Source organism: Penicillium cataractarum (assembly GCF_028827025.1).
Source record: "Penicillium cataractarum strain IBT 29864 chromosome Unknown utg000004l, whole genome shotgun sequence".
In the NCBI taxonomy this organism is placed as follows: Eukaryota; Fungi; Ascomycota; class Eurotiomycetes; order Eurotiales; family Aspergillaceae; genus Penicillium; species Penicillium cataractarum.
The window spans coordinates 1,764,937-1,780,189 of NW_026622740.1; the positions used below are offsets into that span (position 1 = coordinate 1,764,937).

The 15,253-nt window shown below is 46.9% G+C and overlaps 7 protein-coding genes across 7 annotated transcripts; 5 read left to right on the forward strand and 2 right to left on the reverse strand.

Moving 5' to 3' along the window:
• Nucleotides 1-567: 567 nt before the first annotated feature.
• N7496_005188 (uncharacterized protein) lies at nt 568-2,637 on the forward strand (the record flags this gene model as incomplete). Its single annotated transcript, XM_056698117.1, has 3 exons — nt 568-623; nt 732-1,340; nt 1,407-2,637. The coding sequence occupies 3 exons, from the start codon at nt 568-570 to the stop codon at nt 2,635-2,637; spliced, it is 1,896 nt and encodes a 631-aa protein (XP_056556642.1).
• Nucleotides 2,638-3,962: 1,325 nt separating this feature from the next.
• N7496_005189 (uncharacterized protein) lies at nt 3,963-4,586 on the forward strand (the record flags this gene model as incomplete). Its single annotated transcript, XM_056698118.1, has 2 exons — nt 3,963-4,458; nt 4,576-4,586. The coding sequence occupies 2 exons, from the start codon at nt 3,963-3,965 to the stop codon at nt 4,584-4,586; spliced, it is 507 nt and encodes a 168-aa protein (XP_056556643.1).
• Nucleotides 4,587-5,189: 603 nt separating this feature from the next.
• N7496_005190 (uncharacterized protein) lies at nt 5,190-5,822 on the reverse strand (the record flags this gene model as incomplete). The annotated part of the gene is made up of 1 exon (XM_056698119.1): nt 5,190-5,822. One exon carries the CDS (start codon nt 5,820-5,822, stop codon nt 5,190-5,192), a length of 633 nt encoding a protein of 210 aa, XP_056556644.1.
• Nucleotides 5,823-6,712: 890 nt separating this feature from the next.
• N7496_005191 (uncharacterized protein) lies at nt 6,713-7,802 on the forward strand (the record flags this gene model as incomplete). The annotated part of the gene is made up of 3 exons (XM_056698120.1): nt 6,713-7,046; nt 7,245-7,680; nt 7,754-7,802. The coding sequence occupies 3 exons, from the start codon at nt 6,713-6,715 to the stop codon at nt 7,800-7,802; spliced, it is 819 nt and encodes a 272-aa protein (XP_056556645.1).
• Nucleotides 7,803-9,294: 1,492 nt separating this feature from the next.
• N7496_005192 (glycoside hydrolase family 28 protein) lies at nt 9,295-10,724 on the forward strand (the record flags this gene model as incomplete). The annotated part of the gene is made up of 4 exons (XM_056698121.1): nt 9,295-9,430; nt 9,484-9,847; nt 9,919-10,299; nt 10,358-10,724. 4 exons carry the CDS (start codon nt 9,295-9,297, stop codon nt 10,722-10,724), a joined length of 1,248 nt encoding a protein of 415 aa, XP_056556646.1.
• A 350-nt stretch (nt 10,725-11,074) lies between these two features.
• N7496_005193 (WD40 repeat domain-containing protein) lies at nt 11,075-11,984 on the reverse strand (the record flags this gene model as incomplete). Its single annotated transcript, XM_056698122.1, has 4 exons — nt 11,075-11,373; nt 11,441-11,495; nt 11,532-11,579; nt 11,673-11,984. The coding sequence occupies 4 exons, from the start codon at nt 11,982-11,984 to the stop codon at nt 11,075-11,077; spliced, it is 714 nt and encodes a 237-aa protein (XP_056556647.1).
• A 603-nt stretch (nt 11,985-12,587) lies between these two features.
• On the forward strand, nt 12,588-13,958 carry N7496_005194 (glycoside hydrolase family 5 protein; the record flags this gene model as incomplete). Its single annotated transcript, XM_056698123.1, has 4 exons — nt 12,588-12,752; nt 12,829-12,964; nt 13,020-13,637; nt 13,723-13,958. The coding sequence occupies 4 exons, from the start codon at nt 12,588-12,590 to the stop codon at nt 13,956-13,958; spliced, it is 1,155 nt and encodes a 384-aa protein (XP_056556648.1).
• Between the last annotated feature and the right edge of the window lie 1,295 nt (nt 13,959-15,253).

The window sequence follows — 15,253 nt, forward strand, 5'->3', positions numbered from 1 at the left end:
TGAACTCAAAGCTATTTCTTTAAGTGATTAAGAAATATAGAGGGGGCTCCTGCTGGGACAAATCCAGTATACAGCCAGTCTGCTATTATCATCACAGAGTGATGATTCGTCTCGGGTGCTATCGATCATTGGTGGCTAATACCAGAGGCCAACGAAAATTGCATGTGGCGTCGAGTGGTAACGTCAGCAGCCGCCACCCAACCGGGAGTTGTGATCCCAGTAAATATGGAGAACATTTGTCGCCTCGACATTTACATGGGATGTCCAGTTTATGGTATCGTGGAGGGTTAAATCATAGAAAGTCGGTCTCCGGTCTCTGTGGCTTGTTCTAGCTTTCCCGCATTTGGTCATCGTGATGTACCAGAACGCTCCATAAGTTGTTCGAAGACGCAATGGGTAGTGATTTTCGGTCGATCTAGACTTGCTTATCATCTGACACTTCATTAGGCCAGAATCATACAGATCTGAAGTAGTAGCCTACTGCAAATAACCGCGAGTTTTGATGTTCTCCTGGTAGAGCTCTCGAATTGCACAGTTCGAATTGAATCTCATAACACAGCTATCATCATGGATCTTCTGAAAGTGTTCGCACTGCTCCCTATAGTGACCATATGGCTCGGGGCGTACGGCCTCCTGGGTACTAATAGTTTTCCTAATGAAAGGTATATCCTGGGGGAGTCTACAAGTCCCGCAAGTAAATCACAGATCCTGACATCTCCATTGCTTTACAGGCGAGCACTCCCTAACGCACCTGATGCATACACGCCCAAAGGCGAAATCTGTCCCACAACTAGACCGTCTGTCCGCAATGGGTCGTCGATATCGACGAACGAAACAGCGTGGCTGGAACGACGACGAAACGTGACCGTGGATGCGATGATTGAATTCCTAGGACGACTGGACTTGGGCTCCTTAAACGCATCTTTATATATCGAGGAGAACGCTGCCAATGCATCTGCACTCCCCAATATCGGTATAGCCGCGTCCGGTGGCGGTTACCGAGCGCTGATGAACGGCGCAGGTGGCCTGCAGGCCTTTGATTCTCGAACTGTCAACTCCAGTCTCCCAGGCCACCTAGGAGGTATCCTACAGTCAGCAACATACCTCTCAGGGCTCAGTGGGGGTAGTTGGCTAGTAGGGTCCATCTATATTAACAATTTCACGGACGTCACGTCCCTGCGAGATAGCGGGACGGTTTGGCTATTCCAAGATTCCATCTTTGTCGGCCCAAAAGACAGTACGACCTTTGCGGTCAGGACGTCTGACTACTACTCGCAGATGCAGGATGCAGTGGCTGGAAAGACTGATGCTGGGTACAACACTTCCATCACGGATTACTGGTAAGAACGGACTCGCTATTGTGTTTTTTATCATACATGAACGCTGGGACTGATCTAACAAACAAGGGGCCGGGCGCTCGCCTACCAACTCCTCAATGCCACCCAAGGTGGTGTCGACTACACGTGGTCCTCTATTGCTCTAAGCCCGAACTTCCAAAGCGGAGGTATGCCCATGCCCATCGTCGTAGCGGACGGAAGGGCTCCCGGGCAGATTATCATCCCTGCTAATACGACCGTGTTCGAATTCAACCCATGGGAGCTCGGGACCTTTAATCCGCCCCTACAGGCAATGGTGCCCTTGGAGTTTCTCGGGTCAAACTTTTCCACCGGGACGCTTCCCACAGGTCAACAGTGCGTCCGTGGTTTCGACAACGCCGGGTTCGTTATGGGAACTTCGTCATCGCTCTTCAACCAAGCATTCCTGCAGGTAAACAACACGCAAGCACCTCAGATAGTGAAAAATTCGGTCAGTCAGATATTGAGCTCGCTCGGAGCGGCCAACCTAGATATCGCTGTGTATGAGCCAAACCCGTTCTATCTATACAACAACCAGTCCGAGTACGCCAATTCTTCCGTCTTGACCCTAGTAGACGGCGGAGAGGATCTTCAAAATATACCTCTGGAGCCTCTATTACAGCCACAGCGGAAAGTGGATATCATCCTAGCACTAGACTCCTCTGCCGATACGAGTACGCGGTGGCCTAACGGCACCGCCATGGTTGCCACATACCAGCGGAGCCTGAGCTCACTGGGCCAACAAAGTGGTCTCGCCTTCCCACCCGTGCCGGACCAGAACACTTTCATCAATCTGGGACTAAATAACCGCCCGACATTCTTCGGCTGCAACAGCTCCAATGCCAGCGGCTCGGTGCCGCTAGTCGTCTACATCCCAAACGCGCCGTACAGCTACCAGTCTAACGTGTCCACCTTCGACCTGCAATATAACACTACCGAGCGCGATGCCATCATCGAGAACGGTTACGACGTCGCCACACTAGGCAACGCAACGGCAGACTCCAAATGGCCGACCTGCCTGGGCTGTGCGATCTTGAGTCGGAGTCTGGAGCGCACCAACACCGCCGTCCCAGAAAGCTGCAGGGCATGTTTTCAGCAATATTGCTGGAACGGCACGACGAACAGCACCGACCCTGGCCCTTACTATCCCACCTATAAACTATCTCAGTTGCATGGCAGCACTAGTGGAGCGCGACGATCTATACTGTTTACTAGTCGACTTGAGTTGGAAGTAGTGGAAGCGGCCGTCTGCTATGCGCTAATTTGTTCCCTTTTGTGGTGAAAGTAGTATATTCAACATTAAGGTTGGTCTACAAGTTGGAAAAGGGCGGGCGGAGATTGCTAGTTTGGTTCATTTGTACTGGTAGTATGAAAAATGAAAAATAAAAAACATACAACAGCCAGGATTCGCATGTGGTCACCCACCATACTACTAACTGGCCGGCGTGTGGCTTAAGTACGGCTGAGCGGACGGGAAGCCCTGTTCTCCACACCCTATGGTCGTATGTATCAGGATAGATCCTATATTAAACTATAACCAAATATAACGTAAAGCTTGCTGCACTACTGAGATCAATCATGAGACTCGATCGCTGGCCTTGAAACACTAAACTCTTCCTTCATGCACCCACGTCAAAGAGTTTTTTTTGACTTATTGGTTAGTTACGCCTTACTGGGAAACCCTCGAAAAGGATACTGCCTCAACCATAGCTTCCTTGAAGATTCTCTTGAGTCCAGAAGAGAGCTTCAAATATTAAGTCATCCAATTTTGGTCAAGATGAGGGCATGCTATATCTATCAATGTATTTGATGGTGTCATCGACACCTGCGGAGAGGAAGCAGAAAAGGAGGGGAATCTGAATCAATGTCTCTATCTAGACTATGATGAAGATGGATCTAGAGAAGAAGAAGGAAAGGAAGAAGAGAAAGACCTAAATAGGTCTACAAGACAAAGAACAGCGTCGGTCCTGGAAAGAGCCATCAAACCTGCAGAGCAATCTATGCAGGTGTAAACGGGAGGACGCATGACCAAACGACCGAGTAGTCGAGGTCAATAGGGTCGAGTCATCAGTATTATATGAAGTAGAGTTGGAAGCCTGTCGTCATTATATGAAAGGACTAATATACTCTTAATTTATGCCTTCACTAATCCTAGCCCCTCTGTAAAGCCTACTATACTTAAAGAACTCGCGGCTACATAAAAAGATTAAATATAGCTATTCTAGATTAGTAACGCTCAATCTACCTTGTTTAGTGGCGTAGGCTACCTTATCTCGGCAATTCATATTTGGCGACGGCTGGCTAGAGCAGCAGAAGCCAATTCTTTTGCCATTTTAACCCCCAGTCCCAAATTCTTCTCTTCAAGATTCCTCTTTCCTTCCTAAAACCAAAATATTACCATGCAAGACTTCAATTATCCCTGAAAATGTCTAAACTCTCTTTTGAAGAAGACCAAGAATCGAAGGCTGTGCTCTACTACCAAGACCTGCCTCCACAATACAACTCATGCCAGCCAAGCCAAGATCTTCTCACCTCCGTCATTGAGAACGAGAATAATCGCCGGCATTAGTTGAACGGATGGATAGTCTATCGACAAAAGTTCTCAAAATGGCAGAGAGCATGCCTGACCCCTTTGACTACCCTCTCATGCAGGAGTTGTTTGTAGAGATGGGTCGATTCTATACAGAGGGGATGCAGGTATCTTCTGAGCTAGCGAATGTTTACCAGGAACGTATCGCTCAAAACACCGACCTTTACATCACCATGTCAAAACTCACTAATTGCGAGTTCTGTCCAACCTACGCTTCTTTACGGCGAGACCCAAATCCGCAGGAACGACATAAACTAGCTCAAGACCATAAGGACCGTGACAACAGCTATGATGGAGATCGTGGGAAAGCTTCTGACTGCTCTGTGGAGACCAAGAAAAAAGAAAGAGCTGGAGACTGTATGTACGACTCTCCATGCTCTTGTGAGCGGTTTTCCGAGCGCTCGGCACATACGGATGAGACTGATGAGAAACTTGACCAAAGTCTCGCATCCCATAATACAGCAACTATTTCGGTGACTGACGAGGCTACCGCAAAACTACCCAAGAGCCTTCGTAAGAGAATCGTGAAGTATTTCTCTCGCATTTCCTATATGCCCTATACAAAAGCGATTTACCACAGGAAATCAATTAAAATAGATTTAAATAAACCAACTAATAAGATTACTTAAGCTGAAATTTAAATATAATCTCCAGTTAACCTTATAGCTAATCTTAGACTAATCTCAAGGCCAATCTTAAGACCTAGGATATTAGCTATAGATAACGCTTTAGTAACTAGCTGTGTGATTTATGATATAAGCTATATCCTTAGACGTATGTACCTACCTAGGTAAGAGGATTTGGGATATTCGGGTAGAGCGTATAGGACGGTGGAAGAAGCGGTAAAGGCACTTGGTAGGATTTAGGAGTTTTGGGGAAGTCCCCTTTATCGTTCGCCGTAAGTATGGGGACTATAAATATTTTATCCTGACCTAATGTACAGAGACCCGGAATAGGGAAAAGCTCCACTTTATTATCTCCTTTCAACCCGCGTTATTTGCCCCAGAGCTAATAGTCATTTCTGCTGAACTACTCAGGGTTTCACTATTTCCCCCGGATTGTCCCTCTTTAACCATCGCCCCATCTCGGGCGTCTTTTGAGTCATCAGAATTTCTTAGTTGACTCATACATTCCTGTGCGAATTTTGCCAATTCAGTCATTTCAAGTTCCTTTGCTTCTTGTCGTGCTTGTTGACGTTTTGTGTGTGCGGCGGCTATCTCATCTATTCGACATTAGCATGCTAATTACACAGACGAGCCCGTGGATAGTAACGGAATACCTCGTGTTTTGCTCCGCCTAGCGAGAGCTAAAACAGGATTTGGAATTCGGAAATCGGCAGTGAAATCATGAACAAATCGTTTTGTTCCAATTAGAATGTCAAATGGTGGATCCCTCACAACTAAGAATTTGGATTTCCTCATTTTGAGCTCATTGCCCTGGTACCATGATAGCTGAATCTCAAATTCAGGTACACAGGTACTATCCAGCCCATCTAGTGCAATTTCGTGTTCCTCTGGTATAATGTTCAAGAGGCTCTCATGGACCTCGTTTGATTTGAGAAACTCCAAAGATACCAGGTTCTCTTCACAGCCAGTGTCCAGCTTTGCTCGAGCTGGAACATATTTGAACTGCCATAGGGTCTGTTCCGCTGATATTGGAATGACGAGTTTGATATCGCGCGTGAAATTTGTTTTGATGAGCTCAGAGAGTTCGTGCATAGCCGCCTTATATTTGGGCCTAGAGGTTGTATGGTTTTTGACATTCGAAGGATCATGGCGTGATTCGTCGGTAAATATTCCATGTTGATCTGGGTGTGCCGGGTGGCTATCCTCACAATGTTTCCCGGGCTCTTTGGGATCTTCAGAATATTCAGACATGATCTGCGCTATACCTGCACTAAGGACGAAAGTCAGACTTTCATTTTGAGTTCACCATAGATACCCCAGCTTGGAGCACTACCTACCTCATATCCCTGAGCTGCTGATTCAATCTCACCCTACAGCGAACTAAGCATGACGCGCAACCTATTCCCATAGACGAAATTTACATACTCTGAGCTCAGATCCCGCAGCAACAATACTGAATCTCGGAAAGCATGAAAAGCCGATATTCGCTCTTCTTGCAGGGGAATTATCCGTGTAATATGCAGAAATCCAAAGATTGAATTTCGTGCCCGGGAGCGGCAGTGTTCAATCCGGTCCATCAAGTTGAAAAGATTCTTATGCCTGCTCACGCACGCCTTCATAGCTCCCTCTGCAGCAAGAGGTATCTGTACCCCAGATACGAATAAGCTCTTACATTCCACAAGCACATCGAGAAGGACCGAAATATCCTCGAGTTGACTTTGAAGTTCAGGCGCTGTACCTCGGATTATGGCCGAAAAGGTGGCTGTCGTGGACAAAATCGAGAGAAAACCAGAGGTTATTGAAACAGGGTCTGCCATCTCCGGAGCCGTTGCAAGGAAAGACAATTGTAACTCAAAAATTTGGCAGCTGCCTATGTGCAGAACAGACATTTAAATTCAGAATTGGTTGATCACCCGGGTTTTCTTTGTCCATAATAGGGGTAGTTCAGGCGATACGCCGGGCGGTTCCTCTGTCTTCTGATTTGCTATGGTGTTTCAGCTCCTGCAAGCCCCGCGCATCACAAGGTGGCTGAAGCAATATGAAAATCACGTGTTTGAAGGGGCTGTGACAGCGAGCGTCAAAGATAACTATTACAGACGGCAGTTATGGAGTTATTCTTCTCCGCTGTGCAGCTAAACAAGATGGCTACGAAACAAGAACTCGACGTCATAGACGGCATAATGGCAAGCAAGCCCCAGGGTTATCACCGACTTGCAAATGTGATGAGCAAAGATGCCAGCTTTGCAATTTTCCGCAACTTTAATGAGGTCAACATCCTCAATCTGTTAAGTCTCCAGGCTGAACTTAACGATCTGCGACACAAATTCGGCTTCCTCTATCGTTCAGATGACGTCTCGAATGATGCCACAAGGAGGGAGTTTTCAAAGCGCTTCGTACTGTTACATCGGTGCGAAGAAGGCGAAAGTCGCCAATATAAAATGCTTCTAGAGCTGCGCGCAAAAATGAAAGAATATAGTATGTCCAGGTCCTTAGGTCTATCTGTTTTGGGGTTCTTATATTATAAGAACTGACACTGTCTATAGATGCTCTTGTGCTACAAGGTATGCTTAGAAAACCTCACAGTTGCTTTGGGTCATTTATCAACCAGGGATATAGCGAATGCGATGAACAGAATAGCAAGACCGCGAGAATCACATCTTTCTCTTCTTCGAGATTGGCTCCAAGATCCGAAAGGGGGCAATAACTTCCAAAAAGGCACCGAGGACCAACTTTGGGATGAGTTAGATCCTTCGTCTTATTTATCACTATATTCACCTACAGGCGAAATGGATATTTTCTCTCGCTGGATTACTCGTATTGTTGTTGGTGTGTTTCATCGCACATGGGGCGAGAAACGCGGACTTGGAAAGATCGTCGACGAAGAGAGCGGCTTGGTTTCCTACGAAGACTCGAAAGTCAACATGGCGAGCACTGTTTTTGCGACCATAATCTCCTCTGTCGTACCAGTTGTCGCGATCCTGGTTCTTTATGTGGTCAAGAATACGATCAATAGGATTTGTATCACCCTTGCCTTTACAGCTGCATTTGCCTGTGTTCTTGCAACCTGCAGCTCTGCTCGAAGAGTAGAAATTTTTGCTGCTACAGCAACGTATGTTTTGCCCTTTTATTCAACGCGCAGACTTCAATGTATCTGACAAGAAACTGACATCTTTGTGGCTTAGGTTTGCTGCCGTTGAGGTCGTATTCATTGGAAGTGCAATAACTAATTAATTTAATTCCGTATAGTGATTAAGGTCTGTAATACTCCAGTTTTGGTATGTAGTTAGATACGTGATTAGAAGCCCAGCGCAGTCACCATTCTAAAGCATTTCTCACTCTGATTGTCTATCGGATAGCAAAGGGCGGAGATTGATAGTCTATTTCATTCATAGTAGCAATAATTATGAAAAATAAAAACATACAACAGCCAGGATTCGCATGTGGTCACCCACCATATTACTAACTGGCCGGCGTGTGGCTTAAGTACGGCTGAGCGGACGGGAAGCCCTGTTCTCCACACCCTATGGTCGTATGTATCAGAATCATCTTTATATTGAATTATAACTAAAAAATCCAAATACACTACTAGGAACTGGTAAGCCGGCAAGCTTTCAGGGAAGGTTTACCAACCCTTCGCCGCCAACACGTGTACGAACCCCTGCAGGGAAGACCCATGTTTACCCCGCTTTCCCTTTCGTACCAAGGATATACCTCCTTCCTGTTTGAGTGACTGTATATAAATTGAGCCATGAGGAGGAGGTTTTATACTCCTCGAGAAACAGCCTTTGACTTCTTTGAACAATCTAATTTAGTTCCTTTCTCCTACCTAATTAACAGGCCACTATCCTGACTTGTAGAGTGTAAGAATATATGTAGGAGCTTGGCGCATCAAATTATTCAGAGTGTCCGGGGAGCGTGAATTGTGAAGGACTATAGCCAAATACTGACTAGGACACTCGCTGTGTACAAAAAGCTTGGAGAGAAAAGGCGTGAAACAAGCAGAACAGCAATAGAATATTGTGAGCGCCATGGTGCTTTCCCGTAGCATTTAAGCTAAAACAAAATAAGGACAATTTTCCCGCCAATAAGCGTTCCTCTTTACAAAGGATAGCCCAAGCAAGGAATCTATTCCCACCAGAGATTCTTTCTCGCGTTATAAAAATTAAATAATTAACTCCGCCTAGGCCATCAGAAATTGGTAGCCCCATCCATGACGCCCCCGGACGAAAGTTGTCCAGAAATTTCAACCATCGCGGATACCCACCACAATGAGTGAAATCGGTACGAATAATGATACCGGAGTTACCCACAAGAGGAACTACATGGATGATAATAATTACATGTTCTAGGAGCTGTGCATTATTCTGAAGAGCACAGAACGACGTGATGTCGTCAAAGAACGCGATGAGAGGGTCACAGAACTCAATTTAGTAAGTCTAAGCTAGCTTATTCAACTGCCCCATTCTCCCCCGCACGCAGTCGGTTAATCTCCAATGTCAGGGACATGAAAGATGCCATTAGAGGTGGAGAAAATTATTCCGACAGGGAGTGCTGGTCATCATTCACTGGACTCGACCTTGGGAGGAGTTGCTGGATGCGGAGGAAGGGATATCGACTATCATATAGCTAATGGTGAACCTGAAAAAGGAGACCTGCTGAGTTGATGCTCGACGAAGAACCCTGAGGAACATTCCATGGTCTCTGAAGACCACCAGTGTCTGCTATGCGTGTTTCATTCTCCTTCCTAGCACTCCTCGGCGCATCACTTGCCACAACGACCTCGACCACGATCACGACAACTACTGTCTCATCGAGGTCGTTTTCCGAGACGGCGACGGCGACATTGCCCTTGACAACAGGTATACACAGTCCTCAGATCATATGGGATCACTGAGTTAACCGGTTTCAATAGCCAGTACGACAGGAGCTCCCACGACTACTACTGCAGCAGCAACAACCGCCACCACTACGAGTGCGCCAGACTGCCACTGCACGGCCTGGTCCCAAATTGCCGCCGCCCAATCATTATGTCCACATCTCACCCTAGACAATATCGCGGTCCCCAGCGCTAAAGGGTTGTCTTTGACTAACCTCCAAGTCGGTGCTACTGTGACCTTCATAGGAAACACCAGCTTCGAGTATACGCCGAGATCAGGGTACAAAATGGTTCAAATTTCGGGGAACAATGTGGTCATCAAGGGCGCCCCGGGGAGCTTCTTCGACGGAGGTGGTCCCCTCTACTGGGACGGTCTTGGAAACAACGGTGGTGGCCAAAAGTAATAAACCCACTCCCAGGGGATCGATGGGTCGAGTGTGTCCGAGATGATTAACCGAGTTCTTTTTGTAGACCCGGAATTTTCATGAAACTTAGCCTTAAGAACGAATCCCTGGTGACGGACCTATACGTTCTCAACACCCCTACACACGCCATCGATGTCGACGGCGTCTACGACTCAACCATCCAGCGGATGATCGTCAATAACTCACTGGGAGATGCCCCCAATGCCATCAGTAACGGCCTTTCGGCTGGCCACAACACCGACGCCTTCGACGTTGGCAATGTGGAGAACTTGCTCATGCAAGACATCCAAGTGTGGAACCAGGATGACTGCGTTGCCTTGTCCGTCTCCAACAACGTCACCTTCCGGAATTTCTACTGTTCGGGCAGCCACGGCCTCTCTATTGCCGGGGGAGGAAGTGGACCGGGCAATAATGTCACCAATGTTCTGTGAGTGCCAGTACTGCTGAAGAGAGTTAGTGAATTTGATTGACTAATGGGACCCCAGTTTCACCGACTCGGTCGTCACCAACTCATCCTACGGCCTGCGCATCAAAACAGACTATAACGCGACGGGCAGCGTGGTCAACGTCACCTACTCCAACATTTTTGTGTCCAAAATCAAGACCCAGGGTATCGATATCGAGCAGGACTACCTCAACGGCGGGCCCAACGGCCTGCCAACGAATGGTGTCGCGGTGCATAACATCACTTACAGGAACGTTACGGGCTGGGTGGCCGAGGGAGCTGCGGATTACTATGTCCTCTGCGGAGTGGGCAGTTGTAAAAATTTCAAGTACGAGCATGTGAGGATCACGGGCGGCACGGTCGAGAGTAGTTGCAATTATCCATGGAGCGGATGTCCGGGGCCGTAGGAATGGCGTGGGATCGCCATGTTGCAGAAGAAGAATATCTCTAGGATTAACACAGTATTCAATTCATCTATTACTTAACCTGATTCCTCCATACAGCGATAGGTTCACGCAACACTCATTCAAACCCGCTTCTCCGCCATCAGCTGCCGATACTAGTCAACAATCGTACTTCTCTCCTTAACCAAGGCAAGGTGGGAATAACGAAAATCGGCAAGCTGCAGATCAACAGTGCCCAGGGCATTGGGGACATAATGTATGCCCTTCTTGTGCTTTCGAGTATGGTGGTCACTGGATGGGATGTCAGCGAGTTGGTACAAAAGCCTGCCGGCTAGGCCCTGTCGGCGGCTATTTTAGAGGAATGAACCCAACCCATCCCGGGTTTGGTCCGGGTTATATTGGGTCTTGCAGAAGTCTAAAGATAACCGAATCTCTATATCCCTCGAGAGTCGATACGCTCTGACGGGGGCTATATCCCAGATCCTAATTGTCTTATCATCAGACGGCGATGTAAGTCGGCTTCTATCCGGCGACCAGGAAATTAAGGTAACCTGGCCATCATGGCCCCTGAGAGTTGACAAGGTCTGACCTGTGGTTGAATAGCAGATCCTAATTATCTTATCATTAGACCCTAATACGAGCTTGCTTCCCTCTTAAGACTCTACAATCGAATAGACCGGACTAGTATGACCCCACAAGCCTTTGTATAGCTTAAATACTATGAGAGACGCTTTCTAGAATGCTGAGCGCCTTAAGCCAGTGAAGGTATCTTTGCTATAAAAAGACATCCACCCAATCCCTCTAATTAACTATCAAGCCACGGCTTTCATTATATACGACAGATTCGAGATGGTTACTCTAATAGACACATGCGTATTTTACAATTCCTCAGGGGGAAGGAATAGCTATGTGACATTCTTAGTCAAAAATATATGCAGCCCGATGAAGTACATCAGGTCGAAGTATCTTGAACATGGATCCAAGAGAGCGTTCTGCAATCTTATGGGTTTTAGCTCCTATACCTTCAGGAAATATATCATTCAGTGCTTCTCGGAGTAAAAATTCTTTTACAGACTGGTGGACAAAAATAATAGTCTCTTCTCGTAACGTAAGAAACGAGCCACAAATTGTGATAATATCCGACACACATACACGGCCATCGTAGTCATTATCCGAACCTTCAATAATAGAAATCCATTCGCTGAGTGTGAAAGGTAGATACATAATTAGTATGACGGGGACTATTTCAATCACAAAGATCATGTTCTCTTCAACATTAATCAAACAATCATCGCATAGTTCATTGATTCTGTTTAATCCCCAATTGCTCTGTGATGATAGTGTATTGATACTAATAAGGCTCGCTCTAAAGCTTGAAATGCACGACGAGGGAAAGTTTGCTGATTTGGTCGCATTTCCCTTTGTGACGCGGAGCCAGTACCTCATCTTTCTAGGGCTGGCCAGCCGAGACTAAAGGATTTTCCGCTTACCTCTAGCATTGCAGCATATGAGCAAGTAAGAGGACGCCTTACTGGCTGCTTTTGGGTTTCCTCGCGTCCTAAGTATCGAAGTTACTGCACTTAGCCTTAATCTGGCCGCGTTGGGAACGGCTTCACGTCAGGCCGTCCCTCCTCCACACGGATGCGTTTCCATTGATATACCAGCAGGAGCGGAGGAAGAATTCGTGTAAATAGCAGTGTTTCCCCCCTTTTCTTTTATCAAGAGGTCAGGACCATATTCTTCTCACTTTGTCTCTTTCAAGGTATCCTATCTTCCAACCTTACGGGGTATCTGAAAAGCTACCAAGTGCAGCCAGCCAAATAAACATCAGTCGTGATGGGAGTCCAGCGGTTTTTAGCTGCCACCATGTGTGGAGCTGCTCTGATCGCTCCCACCCTAGCAACCATTTATTGGGCAGGCATAGATGAGTCTGGAGGAGAATTCGCACCTGGTGTGCTGCCAGGGGCGTTTGGTGTCGACTACGCCTTCGTTAATAACTCGGCGGTTGATATCTACGTCGAAGAAAGCAAGGTATTCCTCACTCTCTATAACTCAATTAGCGAAAACAGAATCAAAGAGCTAACGTGGGACTTTCCATTTATCAAAGGTCAACCTCTTCCGTGTCGCCTTTCTGTTGGAGCGCATGTGCCCTCTGGAGTATGGATTAGGCAGTAAATTCAATGAGACCTACTTCATGCACTACAAAGAGGCAATTGACCATATTACTCTCACTAGGGGAGCCTGTCAGTTCACAGACATTCTCATTTTTTCCCCTATGGTTACTGAAACCCAGACTAGATGCAATTTTGGACCCCCACAACTATATGCGTTACAATGATGCCTCTGAACAGCCTCTTAGCGGTAGCATTATCGGTAACTGGTCAGATCCCAAGGCTGCGACAACGCAACAGTTCGGTGAATTTTGGGGCGAGCTTGCATCCCGGTTTAGGCACAATGAGAAAGTCATATTCGGACTCATGAACGAGCCGTGGGGTACTAATACATCCTTGGTGCTGAAGAATGACCAGTCGGCGATTGATCATATCCGGGCGGCAGGATGTGAGCAGCTGATTCTTGCCCCTGGAAACGACTGGACTGGGGGCCACTCGTGGCATGACAACGGCGAGGACTCAAATGCTAACTGGATGTGGAAGCTACGCGACCCCATCCACAACACAGCGTTTGATGTCCATGAATACCTCGATGTGGACTTTAGTGGTTCGCACGTGGATTGTGTGTCTGACCCACGTATCTTCCTGTCAAATTTGACATCTTGGCTGGAAGATCATAACTTTAAGGCCATGATTACTGAGTTTGGTGGGTCCAACACAACAGGCTGCTATGACATGCTGAAGGTTTTGATTGATTACATGGAAGAAAACCCGGTTTATATAGGGTGGTCCATGTGGGCTGCTGGTACGTACAAGATCGCGGTTCTTTACACTTGGTTTCTAGGTTGCAACCCTTCAGTACTGACAACTGTCTCTCTTCCCGCAAATAGGTCCGCTTTGGGGATCACAATCTGCTTGCTGTGAGAACTATGGTTTCTTGGGCAGCTTGGAGCCAGACAGCCTTGCTATTGATGGTAGCCCCGGCTTGTACGAACAGGTCTGGCTTGCTCATATGAAACCCGTAGTCCCCAAGGAGCTTGTATGGTCTGGTGTGAGCAGTGTTCGAGGAGGGAAAAAAACCCTCCCACCCCAGAAAAAGAGCCCTGGTGAGGAGTCGAGAGTTTGATAATGAACCCAATCATTCGATCAATGAAGGCCTTGGACTTGATCAATCATACGGCTTTGTTATTGACATGAGCTGTTATCTGTATCTCTGCGTGAACGAGCACATTCACGGGCAGTTCCAAAATAAGCTACAAGACCATGATGCAGCCTGGCTCAGACTCGGCAGGATGTAATGTTGGACAAGAAACGACGTGGCCGAGAGTCAAGGGTAGATCATCTATCAGAAAAAAAACATTGCCGTCGTGGTAGCATTCCCGTAAGGAACGCACATTTCTGTGTTCAAGCCGCCCGAATCTGCTGATCCGTTGGCGTGTGTCCTGTTTGGGATATTTTCGGATAGCTACCACACGAGATGGACGTGAGCGAGCAACGAGTGGCGATTGTGATTTGCTTGCACCCTCGTAAGTAAGCACTGACTGATAACTACGTATCCCACACTGATTCCCGCCTGACGATTAGGACGGACCCTATATCTCCAAGGCCACACAAGCAAAGAAGGTAAAGGGCTTTTGAGGGCCCTGTTATGACTTTTGGTGTGATCACTCGGCGTGTGGCTCGGGTTGTTTGCTGATGTTCAGTGACACCCATGGTTGCTGTGGGATCAGTGTTGAGCTTTGGCAAATGACTGAACTATGGCACTTGTATTGCACTTCATGTTACGATTCGTAGACGATTCGTAGATGCGGAAGCAAGTCCTGCGAACGAACTGGCGAGAAGTGTTTACATGGGAGTTGCCAAAACGGGAGGGCCCTATAAAGGCAATCCCTCCTGGCGGATTAGAATCTTCCTTCTCTTCTTTCTCTAGATTTAGTTGCTTCGTTGGATGCACCGATTTGAACCGCTTCATCTCGCCTGGCTGTAACACTTCAAATGAGAAATTCTCTAAAATATCTTCAGATTCTCCAGTATAATACTTGCAGAATGCTCTTTTTCTTTTCTTTTCTTTTCTTTTTTTTTTTTTTTTTTTTTTTTTTAAAAAAAAAGGATCTCGCTGGGGAGAGGGGGATAGCCCCTAAGTTGCTATCACTGTATTACCACCGTCCTTGATTCCAGTACCCTACCGGTTGGGTTCTCACAAATAAGGTATCGCGAGGTGAAGGGGATCGGTTTTCCTCCGCTTCTTCCAACATCTTTTTCTTTCTGTCTTCCACTTTTCCCGATCGCGCCGGACACCCACGTACTCAAGGACATCAGGAGCATGGGCAGGCGGATCCTTATTTTCAAATACCAGCTCTTTAGGGATACTCATCTTGATGTAATCCTTGCTGAAAAGCTTGATTCACACTTCACGCGGAT